The sequence below is a fragment of the Mastigoproctus giganteus genome, chromosome 7 (genome assembly GCF_048544385.1).
Source record: "Mastigoproctus giganteus isolate SK-2022 chromosome 7, ASM4854438v1, whole genome shotgun sequence".
In the NCBI taxonomy this organism is placed as follows: Eukaryota; Metazoa; Arthropoda; class Arachnida; order Uropygi; family Thelyphonidae; genus Mastigoproctus; species Mastigoproctus giganteus.
In genome coordinates, this window is record NC_143581.1 from 36,781,545 (window position 1) to 36,802,096 (window position 20,552).

Below are 20,552 nucleotides of genomic sequence, written 5' to 3' on the forward strand. Positions count from 1 at the left end.
TGTCAGTTTTTAAATCAATCCAGCCAACCATTGTTGCACACGAAATCGTTGCATCCAAATTGTTTAGAAAATTTTTCCACTTGAGCCTTCAAGATCGGACTATCTATTGAAAATCCAGCACTTCTTTGTGTGGTGAACCATTGAAGCAATGCTTCATCAATGTTTGTAACCTTGCACTTTCTAATTTTTTTTTTTTTTTCAGTTATGTTCTTTTCCAGAGCCGATATGTAAACATCTTTATTCTTCCACAATGTCGATACACTTGAAGAGGACAAAGAAAACTTTTTACACACTTCAACATTTTTTGCACTACATTCTAACTCATGAATAAGTTCTACTTTTTCACAAATCGAGAGACCCTTTCTTTTGTTAGTAGACATGTTTCTGCAGGAAGGGTTCATTTCTAACTGATTTTACTTTAAAATGATAAAGCAAACTGATACAAAGTTCTTAGAAGTCCTGTTTCCAGAATTCTTAGAAGTCCCGAAATAAATTTATGGTTCAGTGAATACAAGAGAATCTGTAAATAGGGTAATGCAACAAGCAGAATACAATGCACTATTGTATAGCCCCCGTCAGGAAACGGTCATAAACCAGCCACTAATCCAGTGCAGGTGGTCATAGAACTGAGTCGCCCTTTTCATTTTCATCTATTCCAAGAATTGGGTTTTTTTGACTACTTGAGCAATTAAGAATGTTTGCATAGTTACCAAAATTTGTTTGGTATATCCGAGTAGTACGCTCATTATAACAGTGAGCGATTGTATGGGAATACATGTAAATTAAAATCATTATGACTTTTTGCACGTTACAGCCGTGGTCTTGTTATTTCTGTGCTCATTATAACCATGTTCAACTGTAATTAATAGAAATAAGAAAAGAGAAATCTTTGCTGAAATTCCAGTGTGCTCAAATTTCCTTACAATGACAAATCAGTTAGGCACACACTAACTGATTATTTTTATTCTAGTTTTTCCTCACTATTATTTATGCTGTCAATAACATTACCTTTTTCATGTAATGTCAATAGTATTTATGTTTTTGGCATGAATAACGAAGAAAATGTGCAGTATCCCCAATTCACAAAAGGAGGTTCAAAGGGTGACACAAATAATTATAGACCTGTTAGTTTAACTTGTTCCGGGGAAAATAATGGAGTCACTGGTTAAAGAGGTGATACAGGATCACTTAACATAGATAGTGTGACTATTGATGAACCTGCTCAAGTAGCTAATAAACTGAATGAGTATTTTGCATCTACATTCACACATGAGGAATTACTCAAGGAGGGGAATGCCAGAAGTTTATCAAACTCTAACAGGGAGCTAAGTGATTTTGTAATAACTGAGAGCAAAGTGGAGGAGAAATTGTTGAAGTTAAACATAAAAGAGGCACCAAGGGTGGATGCAATTTATACAGTTATATTGAAGGAGGCAGCAAGGGAAGTTAGCAAACCCTAACTTCTTATTCTTACGGATGCTCTCATAATTATAGTCATAATTATGAGAGAATCCTTAGATTCGTGTGAGGTCCCCATGGAATGGAGATGTACAAATGTATCCCCAATTCACAAAGTGGGGGGAACAAAAGAGGACACAAATAATTATAAACCTCTTAGTTTAACTTCTGTTCCGGGGAAAATAATGGCGTCACCGGTAAAAGAGGTGATACAGGATCACCTAGACAAGACTGTGGTAATAGTTCAGACTTAGCAGGGGTTTGTTAAGGGAAAGTCTTGTCTGACCAATTTGATTGGATACTACAATGTGGTCACAAAGGAACTGGATGCAAAAAATAATTTTGATGTCATATACTTGGATTTCAGGAAAGCTTTTGATACTGTTGCACACGGAAGACTGCTGTACAAATTGGAGCAATATGGCATTAAGGGCAAGTTATTCCAATGGATAAAGGGATGGCTGAGTGGGAGACGACAGAGAGTGGTAATAAATGGACACTGCTCTACATGGACTAATGTTATAAGAGGAGTCCCCCAGGTTTCGGTGCTGGGCCAATTGTTGTTTTGTTTATTTATCAATGATATCGATGAAGGTATATCAGGCTTAATGTTAAAGTTTGCAGATGATACAAAGGTTGGCAGGGTTGTTAATGACAGTAAAGACAGTATGCTACTGCAACAGGATCTAGAAAAGTTAGCCATATGGGCTGAGAAGTGACAAATGCAAAGTACTGCATATGGGTAGCAGTAACCCAAGAGAAACGTACCAACTCTGTGGTACTGACTACACTGAGAAATACTACTGCACTCAGCAGAAAAAGACCTGGGGGTAACTGTGCAGTCAGATATAAAGTTCTCTGAGCAGTGCAGACAGGCTGCCAGAGCAGGTCATGGAGTTTTGTCAATGATATATAGGAATTTAGCTAGCAGAGACAGGAGGTGATTATCCCTTTATATAAGGCAATGGTCAGGCCATACCTTGAGTACTGTATACAGGTTTGGAGGCATCATTTCAGGAAGGATGTAGATTTGCTAGAACGAGTACAGAGAAGGGCAACAAGATTGGTGAGAGGAACAAAGGGGTGTGCTAATGAAGAAAGGCTTAAATTCTGCAAGTTGCAGCATCTGGAGACTAGGCACCTGCGAGGAGATCTGATTGAGGTGTATAAGTTCTTGAATGGTTTGAGCAGGCTCAATGCTGACAGGATACTTCTGCTTGCTCAGACTAAGAACCTGAGGGGGCATAAGTTCAAATTGAGGAAAGACAGTTGTAGAATACATATGCGGAAGTTTGTCTTTAGCCAACTGGTAGTTGATTGTTGGAACAGACTTCCATCTGTTGTTGTGGAAGTTGATAGCTTAAATAAATTTAAGGCTGAACGAGACAAACATTTGGAATGACTGGATGGGTGAAATGGGAAGAGTTTTTTTTTTTTTTTTGGCTGATGCTATATAAGCTTGCTTTCTTGCATCATATACCTCAACTAATGCTAATGCTAAAACATAAGAATGATTGCAAATTATTAGGTTAAGAATAGTCAAAAACAATCAGGAGATACAGCCATGAATCAGCAGTGGGCAGATCTAGGATTACTGTTTTGAACTACTGTTCCAAGCTGAGTAAAATTTTAACAGATATTAATTCAAAATTCTGTTCTGAATTTCTTCTGTGAACAGTTAAAATGAATATCTAAATCTGTTAATATTTTGCAATAATGTCTAAATAGCCCTTACTTATATATTTCATTTCTGTATTGCACAAGATAATAACTTAAGAAATGAGAACAAAGATACATTTTCTATTAAAGATACTAACTTCTAAAAGTGCACTAAACATTATGCCTACAGCAGAGTAGCCGATGTTAAGCATGAGTAATGTTACAAAGAAAGCATGTTGTAATCTTCCTTGATATCTGTGAAATAATTCTTCTGCATTCTTTCGTTCAAATTGATCCTGAAATGAAAAATAGCATACACTTTAAAAAGATGTTACAAAAATAAAGTGAAGATATTACATTCACTTGCATATAAAAGTTTCCACCAGATCATGAGAAACAAATCCTTCATTTCCTGTATTGACCCCAAAATCAATAAAATTAAACAAGCCACGATAATATCAACATGCCTGACAACCTTTAGAAATTGAAAAACAGAAGATCAGTACAGATCCAGCCTTTGTCCAGAATGTTTCAGAACTGTGCATTCATTTTCAACCAATCACAGTGCTCTAAAGTCATGCTTATCAACACTTTAGAGTCTCGGTAATTTTCAGTGTGATTGTGCAAACCCTTTCTCTCTGATTTTTCATAAATGTGTGATTTGACTAAATTAAATCAACAGCCATGGCCCCAAAAATGAGTGTGAAAGAAAAGAGAGCAGAAATCAATTTCTGTGCAAGTAAAGCAAGAAATAATGTCAAAACACAAAAATGGTGTTAAAAAAATGTGTCTTTGTAAGTGTATATGGCCTCATGCAATCCACTATTTTGACAATTATTAAACAAAAGGATTCATGTAAAACAGTAAAAGTGATTGATGCTTCCACCATAGTTTTTGAAGGGAGAGAATTAACTGAAGAAATTAAAAAACTATTAATGCTATGGATTTGTGAAAAACAAATGAAAGGTGACTCTGCAAATGCTCGATTTACTTGTGACAGGGTTAAACCTTTATGATGACTTAAAAAGTGATGCTGGTCAATCATCAGATTTCCATTTTGAAGATTTTAGAACTAGCAAAAGATAATTTAAGGATTTTAAAATGATCTGAAACCAAAAGTGTATCTAGGCTTAATGAAGCTGGAAGTACAAATAGAGAGGCAGCAGATAAATTCAAGGCTGAGCTTTGTGAGCTTATGGAAGAGGATGAGGAAGGCTATCTTACTCATCAAATGTTCAGTGTGGATAAGACTGGCCTCTTTTGGAAGAATTCAAATAAAACCTACATGACTAAGGATGAAGTCATACTCACCTATGAAGAGGTTAACCTCATTGCTAAGGTTTCTGTTTCTGATGACGTTCAATTAAATCCTATAACTGGGTATCACTCTGAAAATCCAAGGGAATTCAAGCAACAAAAGTTTATCAGAGGTATATTATGGATTTACTGGAAGTCCAATCACGAGGAATGGGTGACCAGGCAGCTGTTTATTGAATGGACAATTGAGATTTTTGGCCCTGCTGTGAAGCAGTATCTAATCACTAATAAGCTGGCATTGATGGTAGAATGCATATTTGATTTAATCAAAGTGATGTTGCTGCCAACCAATACCACTTTTTTTGATAGAGCCTATGAATCAACAAGTGATGGCAACTTCAAATGGCTTTACACGAAGGCACTCAGGAAATGCTGCAAAGCAATGTGAAGTGGTTATGTCATGACACTGAAGAAATTTTGGAAAATAAAATTCGACATCTTGAGGATTGTAAGAAACATTGTTTTAGCATGAAAAAGTCTAAATTCACTGCCTAAACGCTGCTTGGAAACCTTTTCGGCCAGCCATCCAACAAGACTTTGAGGGCTTCAAAGATTAGACTAATACTATTGAGAAACTCTCTCTCTCTCTCTCTCTCCCTCTCTCTCTCTCTCTCTCTCTCTCTCTCTCTCTTCTCTCTCTATAGGATTTGAAGTGGACAAGGAGGATACTGAAGATCTGATTCAGTCTCATGAAAGGGAACCTGCCGCTGAACACCTGTAACAATTGGAGTCTATGATCAAACATGACAGTGGAGAAGAGGAAAGAGAGCAGGATGATCATATAACAAGTGCAGAGGTCAAGAAAATTCTATATCACTGGAACTAGATAAAGAGAGACGGCTGAAAAACAGCCATCCATAAAGCAAACAGAGCTTATGAACTACCAGTATCATAATTCATAAGTTTTATTCATTCTGGAGAGATGCCTTGCAACAATGTCAGAATAAAAATTTATTTACTAATATAAAATGCTCAATATTTTATAATACTGTATTACAAAGTATGCTTTATCTGTGAAAAAGTTCAACTTCTGTCAATCTTGGAAAGGATTAAGCCTTTGACATACCTTTAAAATATCATTAATAATATGGAATTTTGATAAGAAAAGTATCATTAAGAATTTTTTGTGCAGTATTTAGGAAATAATATTTTTGGTTTACATCATTTTTCATGGAAGCAATCATGATCATTAATTGAGGGACCACTGTATCATCATAAAATGCAATAAACTGTATCCAGCATTGACCAATGCAAAATCATGGTATTCCCTGATCTGGTTGAAGTTGACTATGGTATCATCATTCCTTACATCAGGGGTCGGCAACCGTTTTTGACTTAAAAGCCATTTTTGATCCAATTAAAAAAAAAAAAAGAATCTGAAGAGCCACACCTCAGCTCAAGCTGGAGGAGGAGGGGGAGTTTTTAAGAAATGGAATAGGTGGGAAAGTGTTTTATTAAAAAAATATATATTTTGAAATATTATTTATTAATACTGAAAAAAACGTAACAAACGTCCAATTAGGTACAAATTAATGTGAGTTTTGCTGCTGAACTTCTTGAGCAAGTCTCACAACATCAGGCGAGTTTCCTGTAATTTTCATCTTTAAACATGCTGAGAGACTCGCGTTGTTCAGAAGGTTTCTTGATTTATTTTTAATGTAGTTCATGTTCAAAAATATTTGCCAGCAGAAATACGTCGAACCAAATACAGGCATACCTCGGTTAACGTTTCCTCTGATAACGAAGCCTCGATATAACGAAGTCGGCAATTTCAAGCCCCATTTAACATAAAAAAATATTCCAATTTAAGACCAACGCCCGACAATCATTCGATTGGTGACTGACGGCGACTCGTTACGTATTCCCGAGTGCTCCCGAGCTGCGGGCGTGTCTGTTATAACAGTTTTTCGCGTCAATCGCATAATTTAGTTGTTGTTTACATGATTGACGTTGTTTCAGTGTGGCCCATTGCAATAATCGACGTAGGTTCTTTGTAGCATTACATAACGTAGATTTTGTAAATTTTAATAGAAATATTTTTGTTTTAGTTAATTAAAATGTCAGAATCAAAGAAAAGAAAAGCAATTTCTTTGGAAACTAAACTAAATATCGTACGACGTGTTGAAAGCGGCGAAAGAAAATCCGATGTGGCACCTTCTTTAGGATTAGCGCAATCAACTTTAACAACCATACTAAGTCAATCAGAAAAAAATAAAACAGTCTGCTCAGAATTGTACAGATGTTACAGTGGCAAAATTAACTCGCTTAAGGAATCCAATTTTAGAAAAAATGGAGAAAATGTTAAGTTTGTGGATAGATGATATGTCACGTCATATGCCTTTAAGTCAAATTGTGATTCAAGAAAAAGCATTACTTTTGTTTAATCACCTGAAATCTAAACAAACTGAAGAAATTACGGAAACCTTTAGGGTTTCTCGTGGTTGGTTCAAGAAATTTAAAAAAAACAGGCCAGTGTAAAATTAACAGGAGAAGCTGCAAATAAGTTTCCAGAAAAACTAAAGGAAATAATTGAACGTGAAAATTTTCCACCAAATTTGGTGTTCAATGTTGACGAAAGCGGTTTGTTCTGGAAACGGCTACCAACAAAACGCTTCATTTCTATTGAAGAAAAATCAGCTGCTGGGTTCAAAGCAGCCAAAGACCGTTTAACGTTACTCTTTGGATCAAATGCCTCTGGCGATTATAAATTAAAATTGTTATTAGTTTACCATTCAGAAAATCCGAGGGCGTTAAAAGGTAACATAAAAATGAATTTACCTGTAATATGGAAAGCAAATAGAAAAGCGTGGGTTACCAAGGAGTTATTTACTGATTGGTTTGTTAACCACTTTTGTCCTGGAGTAAAACGGTATTGTCAAAAAAAAACAACTTTGAAGAAAAAGCTCTTTTGTTGTTAGACAATGCTCCGGGACATCCTACTGATCTTAACACGTTGGACACATGCATTCCTGTCAAAGTTGTGTTTCTTCCAGCAAACACAACTTTCCTGATTCAACCATTGGATCAGGGAGTAATAGCATCATTTAAAGCTTATTATCTGCGTCGAATTTTAAGCAATTTACCTGAACTAGAGGATAAAGAGGAAATGACAGTTAAAACTTTTTGGAAAAACTACACCATTAAAAACGCAATTGAAAACATTTATAGTTCTTGGAAAGAAGTCACTAAGAAATGCTTAAATGGAGTTTGGCGCAAAATATGGCCAGAAGTTGTACTAGAAGAAGAAAATAACATCCAAGAAATTAGAAATGAAGTTATCCAGATGGCTCAATCAATAGGTTTCGAAAATGTCGATGAAGAGGATGTTAGAAATTTATTGAATGCAGAAGATGATGGTTTTTCAGTGGAAGATTTAGAAAACCTTGTTAGCAACGAAGACAAAGATAATGAAGCCGAAGTTAAAGAAGTTCCTGCCAAAAAAGTGTTAACAACCAAAGATTTAAAAAGGTGCTTAAATGACATTGAAAACGTTTTAAATTTTTTTAGTGAAAATGATCCTGATTTAGGAAGAAGTGTTATAGTTAAGCGATCAGTGTTAAATGCAATAACTCCGTATAGGCCATTGTTAAATGAAAGAGAAAAAAAGCATAAACAATCAACTTTAACCTCATATTTTAAAATGTGATTTCACTTTGTATGTAAGTTGACTGTTTATTTAATAAAACTTTTCTTTGTTCGAAAAAAAGCTTTTAATTTTCTTTACGTAGGAACGTATCCCTATTCTGGCCATAGTATTTTTACCTCTGAAAACGAAGTTTCGCTTAACGAAGTAATTTCGTGGAACGCATCCTATTCGTTATTCGAGGTATGCCTGTACTGAGAGAAAAATGAGTTTGAATCTAAACTCATTTTTCTTTGAGTTCAAATGCAAATATTTTCAAACTTATATATGTGTCTGGTAAGCTACTCCACATATTGAACACAATTTGGTCTTGCTTTTTCAACTCATCTATTGCCGTCCATTTGTGTAGAATTGCAAGGGCAGCCTTTTGCCTCTCCAAAACCACAATTTCAGTTTTGAGACATTTTAGTCTTGCACTCCACACGTCCCTGATTGTTAAGTTCTCTAACTCCATTTCATATTATGCTTCATGTGGGATAAAAGTTAAAGAGCCACAGTTACATATTCAAAGAGCCGCATGTTGCCGATCCCTGCCTTAAATGAATTAACTACCACAGTGCAGTTGCTTCACTCAACAAATTGAAAGTAATCTAATACTCTTTGACAAACAAATTCTCTCAAAAAAAACTTGCATTTTAAAGTAACCTAACCTATTTTTACAAAAAACAAAAATACTAAAATTTTGGGAATCAACAAAAAATTACATTTCATGAAATTTGCCTTTGGACAGCACGTTATTGATCACTGGGATGAGTTGCCTCTCAAGGCAGTTGAGATAAATAAATAAATTTCCTTTTATATTCTGATACAACTCCAAAGTGGGTAGAGACATATATGGCTTCACTGTAACTGCTTTTTGGAGCTAATTACCAGCACTGTAGCTATTACATGCACTTTTTGTTGAGAGTCTGACAAAGTTCAAGGAAGAACTGGATAGTTACTTTTCAGTAATGGGCAAATTATTATGCTGACTTTTAAGTGCACACGTCATTATTCAGTATGTCCAGAATTAAAAAAAAAAAAAAAAAAAAAATGTGTATCTGAATATTTGAAAAATACACAGAACTGATTAAAAACCAGAGGGAAACTAAACTTATCAGAAAATTTTCTGATAAATCAAAAGATTTGGCATGTATGTATCAGATATTGTTAAAACGAATTCCTATGTCCATCCTAGACAGAAATTCTTAGAGTATAGGATAGATATTGTGGTGAAACTTTTAGGTGCAAATATTAGGAAGAGTGAATGGAGAAAATGGGGCATCAAATACTGCACACAAAAATCACCTTATGTATAAGTTTTTTTTACCATTCCTTTTCCTGGAATGATTTTTTTGAATTAGGATGCTTTAGCAAAGGTCCACCAGAAATACAAAAAAAAAAAAAAAAAACTTATGAAATCACTTATAATGCTTTTCGCTATAATAATATTTCAAATTATCAATAGGCTTATTTAATTAATCAGATGCTTCTCGTTTGCAGATTTCATTCAGTTCCAATTTATAAAGTATCTATGAATAGATATTAGTAACCATATTATTTATTACTAACACCCATTCAGCATTCATTGATCTTTTATTCACTGCAAGTTTCCTGACCAACAAAATATTTAATGATTTAAATATAAAGTATACAATAAACATAAATGATTTCTGAAATTTTTGCTGTTAACAGCAACTGTGAAGGCTGCAATCATTCTGTAAGCTTAAAGTATTCATCTTCATGAATAATGTTTGTGATATATACAGGGTGTTTCAGTTAAACATTTCAGAACTTCTAAGAGGGGTAGGGTACATCCTGACAACTCGAAATCATATAGCAACGTGGGGTCGGAAATGCTTTCCTGAAGCGGTGTTGTACACAGAAGTACCATAAAAAGAAAAGAGACCGTAAGTGAGAAATCGTTTTAATAATACATGAAAAGAAGCAAAAGGTACATGGATTAAAGTAAGTGTTCGAAGTTTCTTCCACGGGCTACAATGCACGCCTCACATCTCCGACGCATGGACATCCGAACATTCTGGAATACTCCAGGCGAATTTCGAATTTCTTCGGCAGCTACTGCGATTCTTGCAACCAGCTCCTCAGCATTGTCAACAGGGGTGTCATAAACTAGCAATTTCATATGACCCCAGAAATAAAAATCAAGATATGATAGGTCGGGTGACCGAGCAGGCCAACGCACGGGACCACCACGTCCGATCCACTGTTGACCAAATGTGACATCCAGGTAGTTACGAACATCTCCGCTATAATGGGCAGGGGCTCCATCGTGTTGGAACCACATTGTCTGTTGCGTCGATGCAGAAATCTGTTCATCTCTCAAAAGTTGTGGCAATACTTGCTGCAGAAAGATCAAGAAGATAGGTCCGGTTAGACGACATGGTAACAGGTAAGGCCCGATGAGGTGATCTCCCATAATACCGGCCCATTCATTGACCGAAAATCGAATCTGTGCTGCACGACGTCGCACGACGACTTCTGTGTACAATACCGCTCCAGGAAAGCATTTCCGACCCCACATTGCTATATGATTTCGAGTTGTCAGGATGTACCCTACCCCTCTTAGAAGTTCTGAAACGTTTAACTGAAACACCCTGTATATAAGAGATACAGTGGCAGACAAAAAAACTGCATCACCTTAAAAAAGTAACATTTGTAATGAAACATATAAGATATTGTTTGATTACAGTAATTTTGTTTGCCGCAAAGCAAAGGTATCGCGTCAGATAATGCTTCTATTGCATCAGACAGTAATTGCAAGGTATTGCATCAGCCGTTTCTATAAATATGGTATTGGAAGAGTATACACGCTCATTTTTGCGGAGGTGTAAGCATGGCTCCATATGTTCAATTGACACTAAGAAAAAAAGTGTAGCTATTGCTCTGTCCCAGGAAGGGCTTTCTATGTGTGCTATCGCTGATAAAATAGGCTGCCACCAGTCAACAGTATCCCGAGTGCTAAAATTAAAGAGTGAAACCAGCAATGCGAAGAGAAGACCTGGATCACTGGATCAGGCCGTAAGAGAGCGACTAAGCCTTCCCAAGATAGATATTTGAAATAGCTATGCCTTCCTAATTGCCATGCTCAGGCTTCTGATCTAAAACGGGACTTTGAGATGGCCTCTGGTGTTGAAACAAAGTGCACAAACTATCCAAAGACAGCTTTCGGAATGTGGTCTCATGCCTATCGGCTGAGAAGAAGCCTTTGTTGACCCAACAAATGAGGAAGAAAGAACTTGCTTGGCCTAAAATGCTTGTTTCATGGACAAAAGAGCAATGGGACACTGTCATCTTTTCTGACGAATCGAAATTCAACCTGCATGGCACGGATGGGAAGCAATATGTCAGAAGATGAAAATTGGAGGCATCCCATCCTGACTGCATAACACCGACTGTAAAGTTCCCCACCGGTCAGATAGTCTGAGGATGCATAAAAAGCAAAGGGGTGGGGTGAATTAAGTATATTAACAGAACAGTGAATGCAGAAACCTACACTGCTATCTTGGAGGAGTGCCTGAAACCCGTTATTAGGGATCACCACACATATGCCCAAAACTGCATTTTTAAACAGGACTCAGCACCTTGCACACAGCAAAATTGGTAAGTTTTATGCTATTTAGATTTAATGATGAGTTTGTCTTCTTGTCTCACAAGGTTTAAAACATACTTACACCAATGTTTTCCATCGTTTTTCTTCCTTAAGGTGCAGTCATACCTCAGAAACCTCAGAAATGCTGACATTTCTGAGGCAGTCCAACAGCATTGCTGGCAACGGTCCAATTTGAACACTATGTCATCTAAAATTGCTCAGTAGAAGCCAACAAGTAAGATTCAGCTGCAGAAGAGCATTGTAAGGGTGTGGTACAACGAAATTAGGCACCATATATCCAGAAGTTGATTAACTCTATGTCACATTGTTGCAAGGCTGTAATTGCAACTCAAGGAGGAAGAACAAAATATTGAGGACTTATTTTGCTGATTTACAGTACATAATACCATTACGTTAACTTGTCATTTCAGTTTGTACATGTAAATGCAATAAAATTTATTTTTGGTTGTCATGATTACCATTTGCATGATTTCTCATATTTCCATTAATTACGCATTTTACTCTTTGGGAAGATATATTATGGCAATTAGGTATATCAGGTAGAGTCTTTTTATTGGATTTCATTCACAGATATATATATCCCATCTAACAAATGAATTTTGAACATTTCTGCAATCCACAATGCAGCACAAAACACATTATTTGCAAAATTCACAAGTGATGAAGTTTTTTTGTCCACCACTGTATAAGAGAGATATCAGAGATATAAGAATATATATAAGAGAGAAATTTGTGGTAACATTTGTAAACTTCCAGTAATTATCTCCCACCATACACACATTTTCTTTCTAAATATAACATGTTACAATGGCAGTTTCATAAATGAAGTAAATCCTGACATGATAATTTTACTTTCTATCCTAAATAAACCTTTCTTTTTCCAATAAATGAGGCCATTAATATGGTAATAAAAAAGTATGTCTGGAGCAGTTGGAAAGGCAATTAAAAATTTTGTATTTTCAATGTGCTTAACACCAATACTATTAGACAGTCGTTACTGATGTTTGAACAATGGGGAACAACTAAGCTGTGCTGATGATCATTTCAACAACTAAAAAAATTACTCAAAAGAACTAGGACATTTAATTCCTGTAATTTTAGATTTCTGCACTGATTAAATTAGTTTCATATGCATTAGTTTCATATTCATATGCAAGGAAGTGCAGGCTTTTCCTGCACCAGCCAAAAATTATATATTTTTTAAATAAATAAATAAAATAAACAATGCAACCCTTCTCACATCGCCCTCAACTGCCCAGGGAGGCAACTTATTTCAGTAATTCACAATTTTCTGAATAAAAGAAAGCTTCCTACAATTCAGTTTATATCTCTTCTTCTATAATTTGAATTTAAGGCCCCTAATTTCTTACATTTCCTAATTTCATTGTGATTCTGGAATCACAATGAAAATTTAGTCTCATTCATTTTAATTGTAGCATTAAGGGCAGGTTACTGTTATGGATAAAGGAATGGTTAAGTGGAAGAAGACAGAGAGTGGTTATCAACGGGCACTGCTTTTCATGGACTAATGTTATTAGCAGAGTTCCCCAGGTTCAGTGCTGAGCCCATTGCCGTTTTCAATATTATCAATGACACTGAAAGGTAAAAGTATATTAGGTTTAATGTCTAAGTTTGCAGATGATACAAAGGTTGGCAGGGCAGTTAATGGCAGTCATCAACGTGAGCTACTGCAACGAGGTATAAGAAAATTGGGCAGATTGGCAATTAAAGTTCAACATTGACAAATGCAAGGTACTGCACATGGGTAGCAATAACCCCAAAGTAGCTTATCAACTGTGTGGTACTACACTCACGGTAGTGGAGAATGAAAAAGACGTGGGGATTATTGTGCAGTCAGACATTAAATTCTCTGAGCAGTGCAGACATGCTGCCAGGACAGCTCATGGGGTTTTGTCAATAATATACAGAAACTTTGTTAGCAAGAATAAGGAGGTGATTATCCCCTTGAATAAGGCCATGGCTAGGCTGTATCTTGAGTACTGTATAGGGTCAGGTCTGGAGGCCTCACTTTAGGAAGGATGTAGATCTACTGGAATGAGTACAGAGAAGGACAACCAGATTGGTGAAGGGAACAAAAGGGTGTTCTTATCTAGAAAGGTTTCAGTTCTGCAAATTGTAGCGTATAGAGACCAGGCACGTGCAGGGAGAGCCAACTGAGGTGTGTAAAGCCTTGAATGGATTGAGTAAGCCGAATGTTAATGGCATTCTTCTCCTTGCTGAGACTACACACGAGGGGGCATAAATTCAAGTTGAGGAAGAATTGTTGCAGGATAGATGTGCAAACGTTTGCCTTCAACCAGCGGATAGTTGACTCTTGGAACAAGCTTCCATGTGTTGTTGTGGAAATGGATGGGTTGAATAAATTCAAGGAAGAACAAGACAAATTCTTAGAGGGTACGGATGGGTGAACTGTGTAGTTTTTTTTTGGCTCATAGGGGCTGGATATCATCATTCTTCTCTTTCTTAGTGATTCCCTTCTACTTTGACACTCTCACTCACTCTCTCTCTCTCAGGGTAACTTGGGAATTTTTTTTTTTTTTTTTTTTGGCTGGTGCAGAATAAGCCTCGGGCTTCCTTGCACCATATAGCTAATAATAAGCTTGCTTTTTTGCATTGTTTGCCATTATTACTATACTTTCTCCTCTAAGAATATATGCAAATTACAGCAAATACCACAATTAGATTTCTCTCGGAGCTGCCTAGTTACTGAGCTCTACAGCCCACAATAGTTGTAATCTTTCATCGTTATGGATGCCTTTTTGCCAATCTCAACAAGTGCATTGCCCATCTTTGGACCCTTTATGAAACTATATTTTTTGAGGTATAGTCTCCATATCTGAACACAGTATTCCAAGGGCAGTATTTTGGGGTTGATAAAACATAGTGGCACTTCTCTCACCATTCTCATCAAGCCTAAGTCATCCCAAAGAAGCACTGCTTGGCAATGATCAGTGATTACTCTTTTGATCACGACATCACCTGCAAACTTTGAAATCACATCCTACATTCCTCTGTCAATGTAATTTTAAAAAATCAGAAACAAGTGGTCTCAATACAGATCCTTTGGAATCCCACTTCTTATGCTAGCCCAACCTGAAGAGTAACCTGAAATCTCTGTGATTAAGAAGCTCTGTGATTTCAAAATGTTCTAGCTTATAGAGTAACCTCTCATGGAAATGAGTCAGATGCATTGCTAAAATCCAAATAACAATGTCCAAATTGTTTCCTATAAACAGTTCATGAGTGACTGTCAAAATAGACAAGTATTTTGTCTATTTTGTCAAAATAAACATAAACAGGATTTTCCCTTTACAAAAACGTCTGTGTTTCCTTCAGAATTCCACTTCTATCTAAATGATCCTTAAGTTTAGATTCATAATGTAAACTAAACTTTGAAATTGCTGGCAGACCACAGGGGTCTGCCGACATTTACCGAAACAGATTTTTACTGTTCCATAGATAACAAAAAAGACTTTAAAAAGGCAGCTATTTGTTATTTGGTTTTTTTTTTAGGAGCATTAGCAACTAAGGCCATATTGCTCTGAGGATATGCGGTGGTCATTCCCTGACCTTTCCGCATCCTCTGTATTTGGTGATCACGGGCTCGAACCCTGGTCTAATCAAGAAGCGTGTGCTACGCACTGCTGCTCCTGCCCACCTGGCTACGGAGGCGCCATTTAAAAAAAAAAAAAAAAAAGCAGCAAATCAGGTAATTGTAAACAAGAGGAAAACAGCAAATTTTCTGGCCAAAACCGGCAAAAAAAAAAAAAAAAAACAAGAACTTTTGCAAAGGCAATAGTTCTTTGCAAAACACAGGAGATTTTTCAGAAAAAGTAGATATTTTAAAGCTCACACTACTTTACTAATTTATTGAAAGGAGATATGGTATTTCTGCTCATATTTCTAGACTCAATCAGCAACATGTGTCACAGTTGTCATCTCACACATTTATTTTCAGGGGGTTTCATCCCAGGCCATATTGTATACATTGAATTGGAAATGATAAACCTGTAGAAAAAAGGGTTTTTTTTTTTTTTTATGGCTAACTGAACAACAATTATGGAAAAGTATTCTCAGGTGTTTATTATGACCGTATTCATTAACAAAACTAACATGCAAGAATTTTTAACTGTTTTAGTATCTTGTGAAAAGAAAAAGATGAAGAAAAACTGTTATTGCAAAGAAATGGAGAAAATATGTTATGAACTATTTTACAATAGTGAGACAGAGATGGGGTTAAACTGACTAAAAAAAAAAAAAGACTTACTGAAAATTTACAATGATTGTCTCTTCCATTTAAAAGTGAGACAGTCAAGGCTGGAATTATCACAGTGCAGTTCTCCAGCACCCCTAAGTCACTCCCCAAACAAACACAGATTACTGTTCCACAGCTATTGCAACCTTATTATTATTCCCCTAATAATACATCTGCAAGAGCCCCAGATCTTAAATCTAGCACTGAAGACAGTCTCAGAGAAAAATTTCAAGACCCCAATTTCAAATCACAAATTCAAAACTGACAGCAAATACCATAGAGAAATTTCTTTCACGGTAGTGACAGAAAAAAACATACAATTCTCTGCTATTCTTCATTAGTTGAAGAAGTAATTACCATGTGTGCACTAGACCAGTGCACACATGCTAATCACCAAATAAGCCATGAATTTAAATTCATATAAATTTCTTTAAATCTATTACAATGAAAAAGAAGAACTTTACTTTTAGTATATTAGAAATTAGTCACACTTACCCTAAGATTAGAGATGGACCAATTATCTTCATCTAAATCTTGATTCAAAACTTGACTTATCATTAATGATGTATGACTGGCATTACGGATAGAAGACAGACTGTCTCTTGCAAACATTTCTAATGTTGACATTTTTTACTTTTATTTTGTTCTGCAGAGGGAGAAATAAATTTACTCACCGATGCCAGGACATCACTAATTAATATGTAACAGGCATTAGGAATTGTTGTAAATTTTCCTCATTACTTATGATATTATAAACATTCTAAAATGATCAGTTATTACAAGATGGACACTTTGAAGTAACCATAATAAGTTTTGCATTCATATCCATAATCTGCAAAGAAAAAAAAGAAAGAAATCTGAAACAAAAGGGAAAAAAATGTGTTAAATAAATTTCAAGATCACCAATTTAATAAGAAAATAACATTTATGAGAACTTTATTTATGAAAAATAAAGTCATGTAAAAACAAGGAAAATTTTAACATTAGCATTAACAGTGGCAAACAATACATGAAAGCAAACTTATACAGCATCGGTCAAAAAAAAAACACATCCCAATTCGCCTATCCATTCCCTCCAATAATTTGTCTATAGTTCTTCCTTGAATTTATTTAAGCTATCAACTTCGACAACAACACAGATGGACGTTTTTGCCAGCAATCAAGCAACCTTCTGCACATCTATTCATCAACTGTCCTTCCTCAATTTGAATTCTGTCCCCTCATGTATGTCTTCTGAGCAAGAGGAAGAATTTTCGGCACTGAGCTTGCTCAATCCATTCAAAGCCTTAAACACCTCAATCAGATCACCTTGCAAGTGCCTAGTCTCCAGATACTGCAATTTACAGAACTGAAGCCTTTCTTGGTAAATGGTACTTCTTTCTTCACCTCACCAATCTCATTGTCTTCTCTGTACTCGTTCCAGTAGCTCCACATTCTACCTAAAATGAGGCCTCCAGATTTGGCTGCAGTATTCAAGATGTGGCCTGACCATTGCCTTATACAATGGGATAATCATCTCCTTATCCTTGCTATAAAAATTCTTGTATATCATTAACAAAACTTCATGAGCCGTCCTGGCAGCCTGTCTGCACTGCTCAGAGAATTTCATATCTGACTGCAAAATTACCCCAGGTCTTTTTCATTTTCCACTATCTTGAGTGTAGTACCACACAGTTGGTACATTACTCTAGAGTTACAGCTACCCATATGCAGTACTTTGAATTTGTCAATGTTAAACTTGAGATGCCACTTCTCGGCCCATTGGCCCAATTTTTCTAGATCCTGTCACAGTAGCATACTGTCATTAACAACCCTGCCAACCTTTGTGCCATCTGCAAACTTGGACATTAAGCCCGATATGCCTTCATCAATATCATTGATAAATATAGAAAGTCAATGCGCCCAACACTGAAACCTGGGGGACTTCCAATAATAACATTAGTCCACAAAGAGCTATGTCCATTGATTAGCACTCTCTGTCTTCTCCCACTCAATCATCCCTTTATTCATATCAGCAACTTATCCCTAATACCACACTGCTCCAATTTGTATAGCAGCTGGTTCAAAAGCTTGGGAGCCTACCCTGAATCCAAGGATACTCTCATAATTATGGCTAAGGGTTTGCTTAATTCCTTTATTGCCTCCCTTAATATAATTGTAAAGATCCCATCCACCCCAGGTGCCTTTCTTTCAACAATTTCTCTACCATTTTTTATGTCATCCTACACGAACACCCTTTGTACAAATTGGAAAAATGTGCCATTGGTGGTGGATGATAAGGTGACTACGGAGTGGTGTATATTAATTACTATAAATGTTGGAAATTCAATTCTTGTGTATATACACATGCATCTGCCCTGTTTATCATACTGCATGGCACTCCCCCAATTGTCACCAGGTCTGTGTTTTGGATAATGACTTCATGTTAATAAAAAATGAAATAATGTGCTGACCGAAAAATTCTTCCCTCTGGTTCATAGTCAATTGGCTGTATGGCAAGTGGCATTGTCTTGTTGGAAACAGCCCTATCTTTCACCTTCTTCCAAAAATATTTGTGACAACCTCGTCATATTTAAATGCTGAATACTCTCCTGATATTCATCATTTAAAACATTATTGTACAGATGGGGCATAATCTCTGTTGAGTTACAGCATTTATTGTTTTGGTGCGAAACATTGGCACAACAATATACTTTCATGATATTACACACCACACATGCTGGGGTTTTAAATGGATGCAAGGGTCCTTCAAAAATGGTCTGGAGATTCATGGAACTCTAGATGCAGTTATCATAATTGTTTACATAACCAGCCAAATGAAAGCACACCTCATCAGTGAAAAAAAATAGTCAAAGGCAGTGTTTCCCAACCTTTGGGTCACTGACACATTCATAATAGATCATGTGGAATTCTATATGAATTTCAAAAAATAAGATTAATAAATAATTATAACAAATGAATTAATTACAGGACATCATATTGGGTCACAAATACCTGATTAATTATGAATGTGGATTACTACAGGTTGGGAATTATGTCAAGTTGTAGTATCACATCCTTGCTTGTTCGCTAGATTCTTTCAGTTCGTGGACAATCTGAATGCAAAATGCATGCAAACCTAATTTTTTTTATTGTTCTATAAACACAGTGACACTGTTATTTCAACATAATTATTAACCTGTGTGGAGAACTTACTGGATGAGTCTTTGTTTGGAAAGGATTCTTAGAATGCACAACGGAACTTCTTGTAAGACTGAAACTTCAAAAATACTCAACAACAAACATGCGCTCTTCTTGGCACATGTTTGTTTGCTTCTTCAAAAAAATGGATGATGCACTGCCTGAAATAAAAATAGTAATAAGAATCAGTAAAATTCAGAACCAGTTGCAGACCCTAACTCTACTTCTAATAGAATAGTGACTCATTCTCATATACCTACATAAAATCTCAAAATTAAAATTTGCACTTTTTTTTTAACTCCTAGACATAGCGTTTGTTTTAAATAGATAAGCCCTTATAATTTCTGAAGCATGTACAGTGTTCAAAAGCAAGAGAACTTGAGCCCAACCTTGAAATGGACTAGAGCATGACGGAATGCTATTCCAGTTCATCATACACAATGGCAATGTTATGTACATACCTGATTGTTACAAATAGATTTTATTAATAAGCTTTATAAAACTTATTAATAAAATCTATTAATCTTCCCATTTCATCCTCTGATTGGACCAGACATATTCAAGGGTCTATCAAATTGCAAGTCGACAACAATTGTTTAATTACCTAGACATAAATTTGCCCCCAAGTTTTTACTCTAGTCATTCAGCCAAATAACTCAGAGCACAAAGATGACAATGATTAGATTCTCCAGTAATCTAACTAAATGAATCACAGCATTCTGAAAGAATTCACTTTCTAGCCTACTGGTAGGAAGTAGAATAAATAGAATTTTTGGTACCTGTGGCTAAACATTAGAGATTCCCCTTTGCTTTTCATTATTTGTTAAATTAAATTATTATTTAATAATTAAATAAATGTGTTTAATTCTTGAATCATAATTAAATAAAAAATTAATAATAATTAATAATATTATATTATTATTTAATTATAAAATAATTATGAAATGATTATATAAAAGTTTGGAGCATTAGATGCAAGTTAATTACTGTTAATTGCAGTAATGATTTTAAAATGAATTACCCTCAGGGGCTCACATCTGGTGAGTATGGGCTTGGCACACCCAGGGTCCTAAGCTGGATATCATCATTCTTCTCTTTCTTGGTGACTCCTTTCTACTTCTCTCTCCCTCTTTCTCTCAGGGTAACTTGGAAATTTTTTTTGGCTGATGCAACATAACCCTCAGGCTTCCTTGCACCATATGGCTAATAATAATAATAATAATAATAACAATTCTAATTGAATTTGTAATGCATTTCAGAAACCCGACTACAATTCACTTATTCTGAATCTCTGTAATCTAAAGTGAACTGGCCATGGCCACATTTGGCAGGAGTCCCAGTGAACTGGCCATGACCACATTTGACAGGAGTCCCACGATTTTCTGTAGGGGAGAGCTAAAACAGTG

The 20,552-nt window shown here is 35.9% G+C and overlaps 1 protein-coding gene across 1 annotated transcript in view; it reads right to left on the reverse strand.

Annotated features, from left to right (window-relative positions):
- LOC150082820 (adenylate cyclase type 2-like) overlaps positions 1-16,593 on the reverse strand; it is a 102,885-nt gene extending 86,292 nt beyond the window's left edge. Inside the window, exons 1-2 of the mRNA XM_090378292.1 lie at positions 16,462-16,593; positions 3,276-3,413 (exon numbers count right to left, since the gene is read on the reverse strand). Coding sequence (XP_090234418.1) covers positions 3,276-3,413; positions 16,462-16,593 — 270 coding nt within the window. The remainder of the gene's footprint in view (positions 1-3,275; positions 3,414-16,461) is intronic.
- Between the last annotated feature and the right edge of the window lie 3,959 nt (positions 16,594-20,552).